The sequence below is a fragment of the Eulemur rufifrons genome, chromosome 2 (assembly GCF_041146395.1).
Source record: "Eulemur rufifrons isolate Redbay chromosome 2, OSU_ERuf_1, whole genome shotgun sequence".
In the NCBI taxonomy this organism is placed as follows: domain Eukaryota; kingdom Metazoa; phylum Chordata; class Mammalia; order Primates; family Lemuridae; genus Eulemur; species Eulemur rufifrons.
Genome location: NC_090984.1, coordinates 10,138,991 through 10,150,313, shown reverse-complemented (window position 1 = coordinate 10,150,313; position 11,323 = coordinate 10,138,991). Strand labels below are relative to the sequence as shown.

Sequence of the window (11,323 nt, the reverse complement as noted above, 5' to 3'; positions counted from 1 at the left end):
GTATTAATGTTGCACTTCAAGATACCTCTGCCATCTGAAACCTAATCTGTGACTGGAAATAAACAGAAAGTAACAGTGTTTTTATTAAAAGGGGTTTATGTATTTTATTCCATAAGGCCAAGTAGCTTTTGATTTAGTATTATGCATAAATGAAGATTATCAGTTTATGAAGCTTTTTTATTTTTTCTGGCCACATTCAGTCTCTCCTAAGCTATTGCTCCACACACTTCAGGAGCCACTAATGGCACCTTGTCTAAGCGAATAGGACAGGGATTAATATCACCAAGAAGTTTTTCTCTCCTTCTTGCTGTGATCTTTGCCAGGCAGTGTATTAAGTCACTCAAGTAGGGTCAAAAATTCTACATTTCTAGTAAGAGGAAAAATGTGTGATTCAATTATGAAAATAGGAATAAATGAAAGGGCCTTTTAACAAGTCCTTTAATATTTGCCAGTTTTCACTTATGAATATGGGCAAAACCACCCCAGCCTCCCACCAACTATGACAAAACTGGAGCCATCAAAAATCAAAACACTGTCACTAAGCGTTTGGGTGGCCGTCCCAGAGCAGCTCCCTCTCCATTGCCTGGGTCTGTCCCTTTTCCCTCTGTTTGACCTGGTATCTCTTTCCCAACGTCAGTTGCCCTCAGCAGTCATTTGTGTGGTGACATATTCAAGGGTCAGTGAAAGGCTGCAAGAGACTTGATGGAGGCGGAGGACACTCCAGGGTTGGAATAGAGGCAGCTACTTCCAGCAGGTGCTCTTTAAGAGTTAGGAGAAAAAGATGGCCTCTAGTTAAATTTGTTACGCCATGAGAATTCTCTCTCTAGAGAGAGATTTCTTCAGTGCAAAGGTAAGCAATGTGTTGAGAAGAGTATTTCATTTTTATCTAAGTGAAATGTGTGTTATGCAAGTCCCTATGAATGGGTTATAAAGAAGTAATAAAACCCATTATGCATATGTAGGAAATAGAAGAGCTTTTGGGGGAAAGGTAAGATGATTATACCTTAGTAGATCCTCAGTTCAAGTCAGGCAAAGATGTACATTTTACATAGTTTTTATTAAATGTAATAAAAGATTCTTTCAATAAAGCCTTCTCCTTTTATCTGGTATTTAATCTTTGCTTTTGCAAGACCTAGCTAGTAATGTTATTGTTACATTCACACATTTTATAGACCCCGTCCATAGTGTTATTGTCACAGAGATGTAATGGTAAACTGTCTCCCAAAATACTGGGAAATCTGTTCATCAAAAAAACTTTGTCTTGGCCAGGCACAGTGGCTCAGTAATCACAGCTTTTTAGGAGGCCAAGGTGGGGGGATTGCTTGAGGCCAGGAGTTCTAGACCACTCTGAGTAATATCCCATTTCTAAAATTATTTTTAAAAATTAAAAAAAATAGTCTTCACACCTAAAATTTGTAAAGGCATTGGCTGTCATATTATCATTATCACCATGACATATTTATTATGTTCAGTAGAGTATTTGAGATCCTGTTCTTGGCATTTAGTGAGAGAATACTTTTATATGAAAGAGTCAAGTAAGAGCATTCTAGATGGGGACACTTGTAATATTGTTGAAATATTTTCACACATTTCATAATTTTGTTGCTAACTCTAATTAGTCAGATATTTCAAAAATTGATAGTGATTTCTGAAAAGAAGTCAAAGTTACAATGAAAGAGCAATAGATTCTTTTCTTTGTTTCTAATCTTTCAAAGTCTTCCATCAAAGAAACTATGTTTGAAAACTGGCTTTAGTCTATATTTATTGTTTTCCTCAAGCAGATTTTCTAAATTCTTTGTGTCTTATATGAATAAAGAGATGTTAGTAATAATACAGATGGCATAATATTTTAAATTTTTTGCCAGTAGAATTTTCATAGGACATTATGACAGTAACACTGTCTTCATGTATGTATTTAAGATTCTGTGCTGAAAACTTAATAGAATAGAACATGCCTTAAAATTCTAATTTTCAAAAACTGGAGAGTGGAAAGTTGACTTTAAGGAAAAATTCACTGAAATTTAAAAAATGATTAAACTTTTATAAAGAAGAGAGTGCTGCTAAGAATGATAAAGAAATACATTCATTGCAAAATATGACTTAAATTATTTAACTTTTATATTAATAAGAGGAAACATCACTCCTCTGAAATGGTGTATATCCAATAGACCAATATTAATTGCATTTTTATCAGATTAATCTAAACAATTACACAAGATGTTCTTTCTCTGTTACATAAACTTAAAATAAGTAGGAATTTTACTTATCTGAATATCTTTTTATTTAAGCAATCTGAAGTTAGGTCTGGTCTGTAAAAATATTCTTTAATTAAGGCCACTTTTTGTAAGCAATATATTATTCCCATGATAATTTCTCTTGTTTAACTTAAACATTGTAAGTAATGTTTGTCTTACACCAGATACAGGAGTTGGGAGAAAGCATAAATAAGAAACTAGAAGAAGGTACAATGCCAAAATTTATTAATTGAGATTAGTTGTTGATTTCTGAAATAAACTGTAAATAGCAAGTGAAGTCCCTTTCTGTTGCTTGGTAATAGATACTACATTAAATACTTTTTCTATATGATGCTGTTTTGGTTACTATAGCCTTGTAGTATAAAGTCTTACAAGGTGATGTTTCCATATTTGTTCTTTTTTGCTTAAGATTGCTTTGGCTATTTCTGTTCTTTTTTGGTTCCAAATGAAGCATGGAATTATTTTTTCTAGATAATATGACATTAGTACTTTGATGGGGATTGCATTAAATCTATTAATGACTTTAGGCAATGTGGACATTTGAACAATGTTGATTCTACCCATCCATGAGCATGGGCTGTTTTTCCATTTGTTTGTGTCATCTGTGATTTCTCTCATCAAAGTTTCTTAGTTCTTCTTGTAGAGGTCTTTCGTCTCCTTGGATAAGTATATTTCTAAGCATTTCATTTTCTTTGTAGCTATTGTGAATGGTATTGAGTCTTTGATTTGCCTCTCAGCTTGGCTTCTTTTAGTATATAAAAATGCTATTGATTTGCGTACATTGACTTTGCAACCTGAGACTTTGCTGAATTTATTTACCTATTCTTATTGGTGGAGTCTTTGGGTTTTTTAGATACAAGATCATATCATCAGCAAGAAGCAATAGTTTGTCCTCTTTCCTGATTTGGATACATTTCATTGCTTTCTTTTACCTAATTGCTCTGGCTAGGAATTCCAGCACTATGTTTAGTAGAAGTGGTGACCATGGGCACTCTCGTTTTCCAGTTCTTAGTGGGAACGCTTTCAACTTTTCCCCATTCAGTGTGATGATGGCTCTGGGTTTGTCTTATATGTCTTTTATAGTTTTGAGGTATATTCCTTCTATGCCTGGTTTGCTGAGGATTTTTAATCATGAAAGGGTGCTCGATTTTGTGAAATGCTTTTTCTGTATCTATTGAGATGATCATACGGCTTTTGTTTTTGCTTCTCTTTATGTCCTGAATCATATTTATTGATTTACATATATTGAGCCATCCTTGCATTCCTGAGATGAAGCCTACTTGATCATGGTGAATTATTTTTTGATGTGCTATTCAATTTGGTTTGATAATTTTTTAAGGACATTTGCATCTATATTCATAAGGGATATCAGTCTGTAGTTTTCTTTTTGGTATCTACCCAAAAGATACCTGGGCTGCTTGCTGGCCACTGGCTCTGGCAGGGGGTGCTGGGAGGCACTGCCATGCCTGTCCCTGGGAAGTCTCCCTGCCCCGGGTGCTTTTGAGGGGCTGTGTCCACTCAAAAGCCTCTTTCAGGGCAACCCAGCTCCCGGGGGCTCCCCAAAAGCCCCTCCAGGGGAAGTCTGTGGCAAGGCTACTGGGGGTGCTCAGACTGCGACAGTTTTATATTTAGCTGGGCAGTGGCTCTGATGCCACTCGGGTTACATCTGGCATAGAAGCCGGCAGCGCCAGGGCAGGCTCGGGTGCCTTTCCAGCACCGCAGCAGAATTTGATCGCGCCTGCCCGGCCCAGAGCTGCTTCGCGTGGGGAGGTTGGTGGTGGCGGCTGACGGTGGCAGCTGGGGCTGCTGGCCACCATGGGCAAAGTTGAGCCACAGGGCCAGTGGCAGGTGGCATGGACATGAGCTTGAGCATGGTGGCCTGGGAGACCAGCCCCGGCCTCGGGCCCAGCCTCAGTCCTGGCTTTGGTCTCAACGGGCTCCCCCGGCCCATGCCCCCCAAGGCGGCCAAGAAACCCAAAAAGGCCGTTCTCTTCTTCAAGGTGGAGATTCTGGACGCAAAGACGAGGGAGAAGCTGTGTTTCCTAGACAAGGTAGGACCGTTGCATTGGCTGCACTAGGCCGGGACCCTGCTCATTCCAGCCCAGGAGCCGTCCAGCTGGGTCCTTTGTGCCCCACCCCTCTGCCCTTCAGAGGGCACATGAGGGGTAGCTGTGACCCCTGGGTGTGGCCGGGAGCTGGCTTCCCAGCTGGGAAGGAAGCAGGGCAGCCTCATGGGACCCTGCAGGGCTTCAGGGCCTGGGGAGGAGGGGGACTGACTGGGACCTGCCCCAGCCGACGCCAGGCCTGGGGGAAGGGGTTGGGACCATTCTTGGGGAGGACAGAAGGCCTTCACTGTGGGGGAGTTGTGGGTGGGGGCGGGGGGGGCGTGAAGAGGAGGGCAGGGGAGCAGGCCCAGCTGCCCACGCTTAAGCCTGGCTGCCTGGTAAAACTGGAGCCCCCAGCCCACAGCTGTCCCCACACTGGCAGGGCCCTTGCTGTTTCTGCACTGGCCATGTGGGTGGGAGCCCGGAGCCCAACCCTCCCCCTCCCCACAGTAGCAGTCTTGGCCCCCAGTCTATCCTCTCCCTCCCACACCCCCATCCGGGTCGGGCTCCCTCAGGGCGGACGTCCCTCTGGCCTGTGCTTCCCCAGGTGGAGCCCCAGGCCACCATCGCGGAGATCAAGAACCTCTTCACCAAGTCCCGTGAGTCCAAGGCCCGCCACACTGCCCCCCGTGACCCCTCTGGCCAGGAGCCTCCGGGAGGGACCCCATCCTGCGTGCTTCTACCTCCAGGGGTCTGCAGAGATGCCCCCCAGCGTGGCCCAGACTTCTGGCCTTGGCTGGGGCAGGCGCCCCCGCGTGGCCCTCAGCAGTAACGCCCTTGCTGGGCGTTCAGAGGGACAAGATCCTGCTTCTGCCCGCGCTCTTCCGGCCTGTGTCCTGCCAGGGCGTGGGAGGGGCTGCGGGGTCCCAGAGCCCCAAGAACCCAGACACAGTCGGGTGGGCAGCGGGCAGCGGGCAGGCTGAGTCCTGCCAAGCTGTGGGCTGTGACCGCCCTGTTCTCCCCGCAGATCCGCAGTGGTACCCAGCCCGCCAGTCCCTCCGCCTGGACCCCAGTGAGTACAGCCGCCCGCCCGGCCACCCCTGGGCTCCCGGGTGGCAGTGGGAGAAGGCCCAGGCAGCCCCTGAGCCCTGGCCCGCCTGTCTGCAGAGGGCAAGTCCCTGAAGGACGAGGATGTTCTGCAGAAGCTGCCCGTGGGCACCACGGCCACGTTCTACTTCCAGGATCTGGGGGCCCAGATCAGCTGGGTCACGGTGAGTCGACCCCACCCGCAGTCCCCTTTCCCATCAGCCACAGCGGGTGACTCACCTGGCCCCGCTGTACCCTCAGGTCTTCCTGACAGAGTACGTGGGGCCCCTTTTCATCTACCTGCTCTTCTACTTCCGGGTGCCCTTCATCTACGGCCACAAATACGACTTCACGTCCAGTCGGCACACGGTGGTGCAGTGAGTGGGGCAGGCCCGAGGGGGCGGCCGGTGGAGGGTGGAAGCCCCGCCGGCCGCCCGGCTGAGTCCGCTCCCCCACCAGCCTCGCCTGCATCTGCCACTCATTCCACTACGTCAAGCGCCTGCTGGAGACGCTCTTCGTGCACCGCTTCTCGCACGGCACCATGCCCCTGCGCAACATCTTCAAGGTGAGGGCCGCCCCGCCCCGCCCCGCCCCACCGGCCCCACCCCACCCCTGCCCCGCCCCGCCCCACCGGTCCCCGCCCCGCCCCACCGGCCCCACCCCACTCAGCCGGGCGGCCGGCGGGGCTTCCACCCTCCATCCCTGCCCCGCCCCGCCCCGCCCCGCCGGCCCCCGCCCCATCCCTGCCCCCGCTCCCTTTCAGAACTGCACCTACTACTGGGGCTTCGCCGCGTGGATGGCCTATTACATCAACCACCCACTCTACACGCCCCCCTGTAAGTGGCCTCGGACCGCGCTCCCCGCGCACGCCCCTTCCCCAGGCCCCCCCCCTTATCCGTCTCATCCCCCTGCTTCCTCTTCAGCCTACGGAGCCCAGCAGGTTAAACTGGCACTGGCTATCTTTGTGGTAAGGAGGCTGGGGCTGGTGGCAGGGTGGGGGGCGCTGGTGGGCTCTGGGCTGACCCTGCTCCTCTGACAGATCTGCCAGCTGGGCAACTTCTCCATCCACATGGCCCTGCGGGACCTGCGGCCGGCTGGTGAGTGGCCTGCTGGGGCGGGGGCGGGCTCGGAGGGGGCCGGGAGCCGGATGATCCCGTACCCCACCAAGAACCCCTTCACGTGGCTCTTCCTGCTGGTGTCCTGCCCCAACTACACCTATGAGGTGAGGGGTGGCCCTGCCTTGCTCCCTTAGGGGGCTTGGAGGTCCCATGTGGAGGGGCCAGCCCCCAGGAGGGGGCGCCTGGCTTGGCAGCCGCTTTCGCAGTCTGCATTTGGAACATCTGGAGGGGGAGAGTCGGCGACCTCTCTGGGTCTGGGGCCTGGGAGGGGTGCTAAGGCTGGGCTTCCATCACACCACCGCCTTCACTTGGGGTCCCCCCAGCACTGGAGTCGGGTCCCCACACCCCCACTCAGGAAGCTGAGTCCTGGGCATCCACATGCACAGGGGCTGGTGGGGCTGGACAGAAGAGCTGGCCTTGCCCAGCCCGGCCTGCCCTCACCTCCCACCTCCTCTGCCCGCAGGTGGGGTCCTGGATGGGCTTTGCCATCATGACACAGTGTCTCCCAGGTGAGCCTGCCGCCCCTCCCTCAGCAGGGCCGTATCCATCCAGGCCCGGCAGCCCCTCCCTGACACCCCCGTTCTTCCCCACAGTGGCCCTTTTCTCCCTGGTGGGCTTCACCCAGATGACCATCTGGGCCAAGGGCAAGCACCCTGAAGAAGTTCCGTGACTACCCACCCTGCGCATGCCAATCATCCCCTTCCTGCTCTGAGCCGCTCAGACAAGCCCAGCTGTCATCCCCCACCCAGTGTCATTCTGGAGGAGGAGAGGGGGCGACAGCTCTCCAGCACCTGGAATAAAAGCTGCCTGTCCCTGTCGGACTCCGTCCCTGTGTTTCTTCTATGGGCTTGGGGACCACCAGGCAGCACCTCTGCAGTAAGAGGTGGGCTCGGCTGAGGAGCCTCCAGGCTTTTATTTCTTTGGTCCACATGGTTGGGGGTGGATCCCCTACAGAGCCACCTCCGGAGCCACCTCTCCGGGCCCCTGGCCCCTGGCCGCCTCTGCCTCCCTCTTCTCACGCCGCTTCTTCCGCTGGAGCAGCCGCCGCTCCCGTTCATACTCCTTCATGCGCATCACGTAGCTGGGGGCAGAGCACGAGGAGGGTCACCAGGCTCTCTGGCCAGCACATGGCTCTCCCACAGCCCTGGGAAGTGGATGGGGCTGGAGCAGTGTCCCAGAGCACCCGTGTGCCTGTGGTTCCTGTCGGGAGCGCCCAAGCAGGTGCCCGCCGCTCTGACTCCACCCATTGCCTCCTTGGTGGCCACCAGGGAGCCCCAGGGAAGGGCAGGGGCCTCCCACTGGAACCCAGGCTGGGCCACTCCTCCAGGTGGCTTCAGCCCTCTGCCCGCCCCCCCCCCCAGATTTTTCCTCTGTGCCCACCCAGCAGGGCCCTGGACAGTGTCTTTTGGACTAAGGTGGGGCCTGGCTAGAAACCTCAGCTAGTTCACTGTTCTTGGCTTCTGAAGCCTCACCCTGCTGGGGGCCAGGGGTGTGGCAGGGGCTTGGGGTGGGCCTGGGGCTCACTCGAGGTGCTCGCAGTAGTTCCAGTCGTGCTGCTCGTGCTTGCAGGCCAGGAAGTTGGGGAAGCTGTCACGCTTGCACTTGAGCAGCCGGATGAGGTAGTGGGCGCAGTAGTCCCGCTGCTGGAGCGTCAGCTGCGCGTCGTTCATCTCCTGCTGCGTGGCCACCATCACTGCGGGGAGCAGGCGGGGCTCAGCCAGGCGGCCTTGCCTGGGCCCTAACTGCCAGAGGCTCCCCAGTGGGCTGATGCATGCAACATCAGGGAGCCACATCACAGGGGTGTCCCCGCTGGACGACTGGGTGGCAGATGGCAGTGGATTAGGGCCATCCTCTGACAGATGGCATAAAGGCAACCCAGACACTGAGGCCCAGAAGGAGAGGGGTGGCTCTCTTGCCATCCCCTGCCAGGGCATGGCAATATCTCTTGATGGCTCCCCCAGGGACACCCTCCCTCCACGGCCGTCCGGACAGTCCCACTCTGCAGAGCCCGAGCTCAGGAACCACGTTCTCCTGCACCACAGAATGCACTGTCAGGTAACGCAACTTACCTGAGCATGAACTGGGCTAATAACACCTGTGAAGTACTTAGGCGCGTGCCTCCAAGGACAGCCAGACTAGCTGTGGGCCCCGGAGCCCCACTCACGTAGCAAAACCTGACCCGGGACAAAATCAACTCCAGGAGGCCAACTGGGGCAGTTAGGAATCACGGGCATGCACCCCAGCCTGTGCCTGCCGTGCCCAGCAATCCTGTGCTCCTTCCCGGCCACCTTCCTCATCTCTCCGCCCCTCTCTCTTAGCGCAGCAGGGGCCACTTAGGACCCAGCCTTCCGCACCCTCCTTACCGTGACACCTTTCTTGATCCTAGCTCCTTTCTCTCTGCCCAAGGGAGAAAGGTGTGTGCACGTCTCAACTGACTCCCTCATCTTGCTCAGGCCTAGCTCCTCCTCTCCTGCCCCCGTATCCCACTCTCTTCTGGCTTCCACCCGACCCCACCACTGTCCAGACACCCCAGCGCACACACTAGGCTTCCTCAGCCTCTCACTTGCTTTCTTTCTCTTCCTGTGGCTCCTCCTGCAGCGCACCTTCCCCAGGTCTCCTCCCGTCGCTGAGCTGCCAAACCCTGGCATTCCAAGAGCCCTTTGCCTGACCGCCACCCCGTATGCTGAAAAGCCCAACTCGGTCCCTGTACCCTATACCCCATCTGAGGCCTGGGCATCCACCTGCAGCCCTTTGCCAGTTCCCATGTCAACTTGATGCCACCTGCCCCTGGCGCTCCAGTCAGCCATGCTAGACGCCTCCCTCCTTTGTATCTTACAGTCACACAACCTATAATCAGCCAGCAGCAAGGACTTCTGGGGCCCCTACTGTGTGCTAAGTGGTGGGGCTACAGCAGTAAACATGACAGACCAGCATCCCTGGCCTTGGGGGGAAGTGCAGAACAAACAGAATGTAGTGTCTCGCAGAATGCCTGGCAATGGTTAAGAATGAGGGAGAAAAACAATGCAAGAGAGAGCAGGAGTGTTGGGAGAGGAGCAAGAGAAAGCGAGGGAGTGAGTTATGCAGATACCCGGGGGAAGGGCGCCAGGTAGCAGAACAAGTGCAAAGGCCTAGAGGTGGGAGGTTACGGTCAGGCAGGATGCCCCGGGAGTTTTGGCCTGAGCACAAGGAAGGATGGAGTTGCCAGTTACTGGGACAGGGAGCACAGAGGGAGGGGCAGGCTTCCTGGGTGGTCAGGAGCTGTGGTTTGTACCCACCGAGTGTGAGATGCCTGTTAACACTGCATGGAGATGCCAAGCAGGCAGTGGGATCCATGAATCTGGAGTTCAGGGTCAAGGCCCAGCTGGAGATAAAAACTTGTGAGCTCTGGTCCCCAGACAGTACTTGAAGCCAGGGGATTAGCAGAACCGCCCCCCCCCTCCCCAGGGAGTGGTGGACAGAAGAGAGAGGGCCTGAGCCTTGCAGCATTGCAAACGGGAGGTGAGGAATTATCAGTGAAGCCCCCAGTGAGGTGCGGTCCTGGGAGCCAGGTGAGGAGGGGCTTCCAGGAGGTGGCAGCATCAGCTGTACTTGATCAACTGTGCTTCTAGCTTCTCAAGGTTAGGTAAGAGCTGAGGACTGACAATGGTGTTCAGCGATATAGTTGGCGGAAGCTGCATAGAGACAGGTGCCAAGAAGGGGGAAGAGGTGAGTTTAATCAGGGTAAGCAAGAGAGAGGAGAGGGGGTTGCTGGCGTTTGCAAAGCAGGGTGCCGGGGCAATGGTAAGGAGGTGGGTGGACCAATGGACTGTAGGTTCAGCTGGGGCTGAAGGGCTACCTGGAAGCGGAACACTTGAGTGGTTATAGAACCTCCCAACATTCTCTCAAATCCAACCTCTCTGCACCCCCACCGCTTAGTGGTCTCCCTGTCTGAAAGTTGTCGCCCACCCAGCAGACAGCGGGAACTTCTGACAAAGCAAATCTGATCGTGTCCCTCCCTCTTCTGCTTCCAAGCACTGGCTCTCCCCTCTTTGTCTGGTTAACTCCTACTCATCCTCCTTCGGGTCTTTGCTTCCAGCCACCGCCCCCTGGAAGCCTGCCTTGTTACCCCCCAGGAGCTGTCCCCGAAATCTGCCTCGTTCCACTATCTTCCCCACTGGGCTGAGAGTTCCCTGAAGACAGTGCTTGGATACCCCCAGTTCCCTGCTGCAACCAAGGTGCCCAAAGCGGGACCTGGTCCAGAACTGGCGCTCGATATGCCTGTGATATCTACTACATTAAAAATAAAAGCATCACGCAGGATAGTCTGCGCGGCGCAAGCCACGGTTTTCTTGTGCATACCTAAAAATAGCTGCGACATCGGGACAGGCCTACGCCGAACGTGTCCCTTCTGTGCTAAACCCTGCACGGCGCCCACTGTCCCAGGACAAAGCCCCGCTCCGAGCGCCTCACTCCTCTCGCTCTCCCTGCGCCCGGGTTTGCTCCAGCCGTGCCCTCGGCCGGGGACGCCCGCACACTCAGGCAGGGCCACACAGCTCCGGGCCGCAGCCGGAGCTGATCACAGACACAAGGCGCGAACCTCGAGCCCAGCCCCGGGGACCCTGGGGTTCGGGGTCCCGCGCCCCGCTCCCGCCGCCGCGCCTGCGCCTCACCGCGCTCCTTGCGCTCGGGGAAGCCGTAGAGGGGCGGGAAGGTGGGCATCCGCAGGGGGTCGGGCTCCACCGAGGAATCGCCCAGGTAGCGGCGAACCAGGTGAGCCCCCATGGCTGCTGTCGCGGGAGGTGTCCGCGGCCGCCGAGGGTCACCCCACTCCCACCCGGAA

At 54.1% G+C, this 11,323-nt stretch overlaps 2 protein-coding genes across 2 annotated transcripts; one reads left to right on the top strand and one right to left on the bottom strand.

The window, feature by feature from the left end:
- Positions 1–4,259: 4,259 nt before the first annotated feature.
- On the top strand, positions 4,260–7,174 carry LOC138400350 (very-long-chain enoyl-CoA reductase-like). Its single transcript, XM_069495377.1, has 11 exons — positions 4,260–4,306; positions 4,908–4,959; positions 5,328–5,372; positions 5,468–5,571; positions 5,648–5,763; positions 5,846–5,951; positions 6,150–6,222; positions 6,310–6,353; positions 6,426–6,608; positions 6,968–7,013; positions 7,098–7,174. Exons 6-11 carry the CDS (start codon positions 5,928–5,930, stop codon positions 7,172–7,174), a joined length of 447 nt encoding a protein of 148 aa, XP_069351478.1. The 5' UTR covers positions 4,260–4,306; positions 4,908–4,959; positions 5,328–5,372; positions 5,468–5,571; positions 5,648–5,763; positions 5,846–5,927.
- A 207-nt stretch (positions 7,175–7,381) lies between these two features.
- On the bottom strand, positions 7,382–11,315 carry LOC138400334 (NADH dehydrogenase [ubiquinone] 1 beta subcomplex subunit 7-like). The gene is made up of 3 exons (XM_069495376.1): positions 11,154–11,315; positions 8,029–8,197; positions 7,382–7,585 (listed from the first exon to the last, which is right to left on the bottom strand). Exons 1-3 carry the CDS (start codon positions 11,263–11,265, stop codon positions 7,453–7,455), a joined length of 414 nt encoding a protein of 137 aa, XP_069351477.1. The 5' UTR covers positions 11,266–11,315; the 3' UTR covers positions 7,382–7,452.
- Between the last annotated feature and the right edge of the window lie 8 nt (positions 11,316–11,323).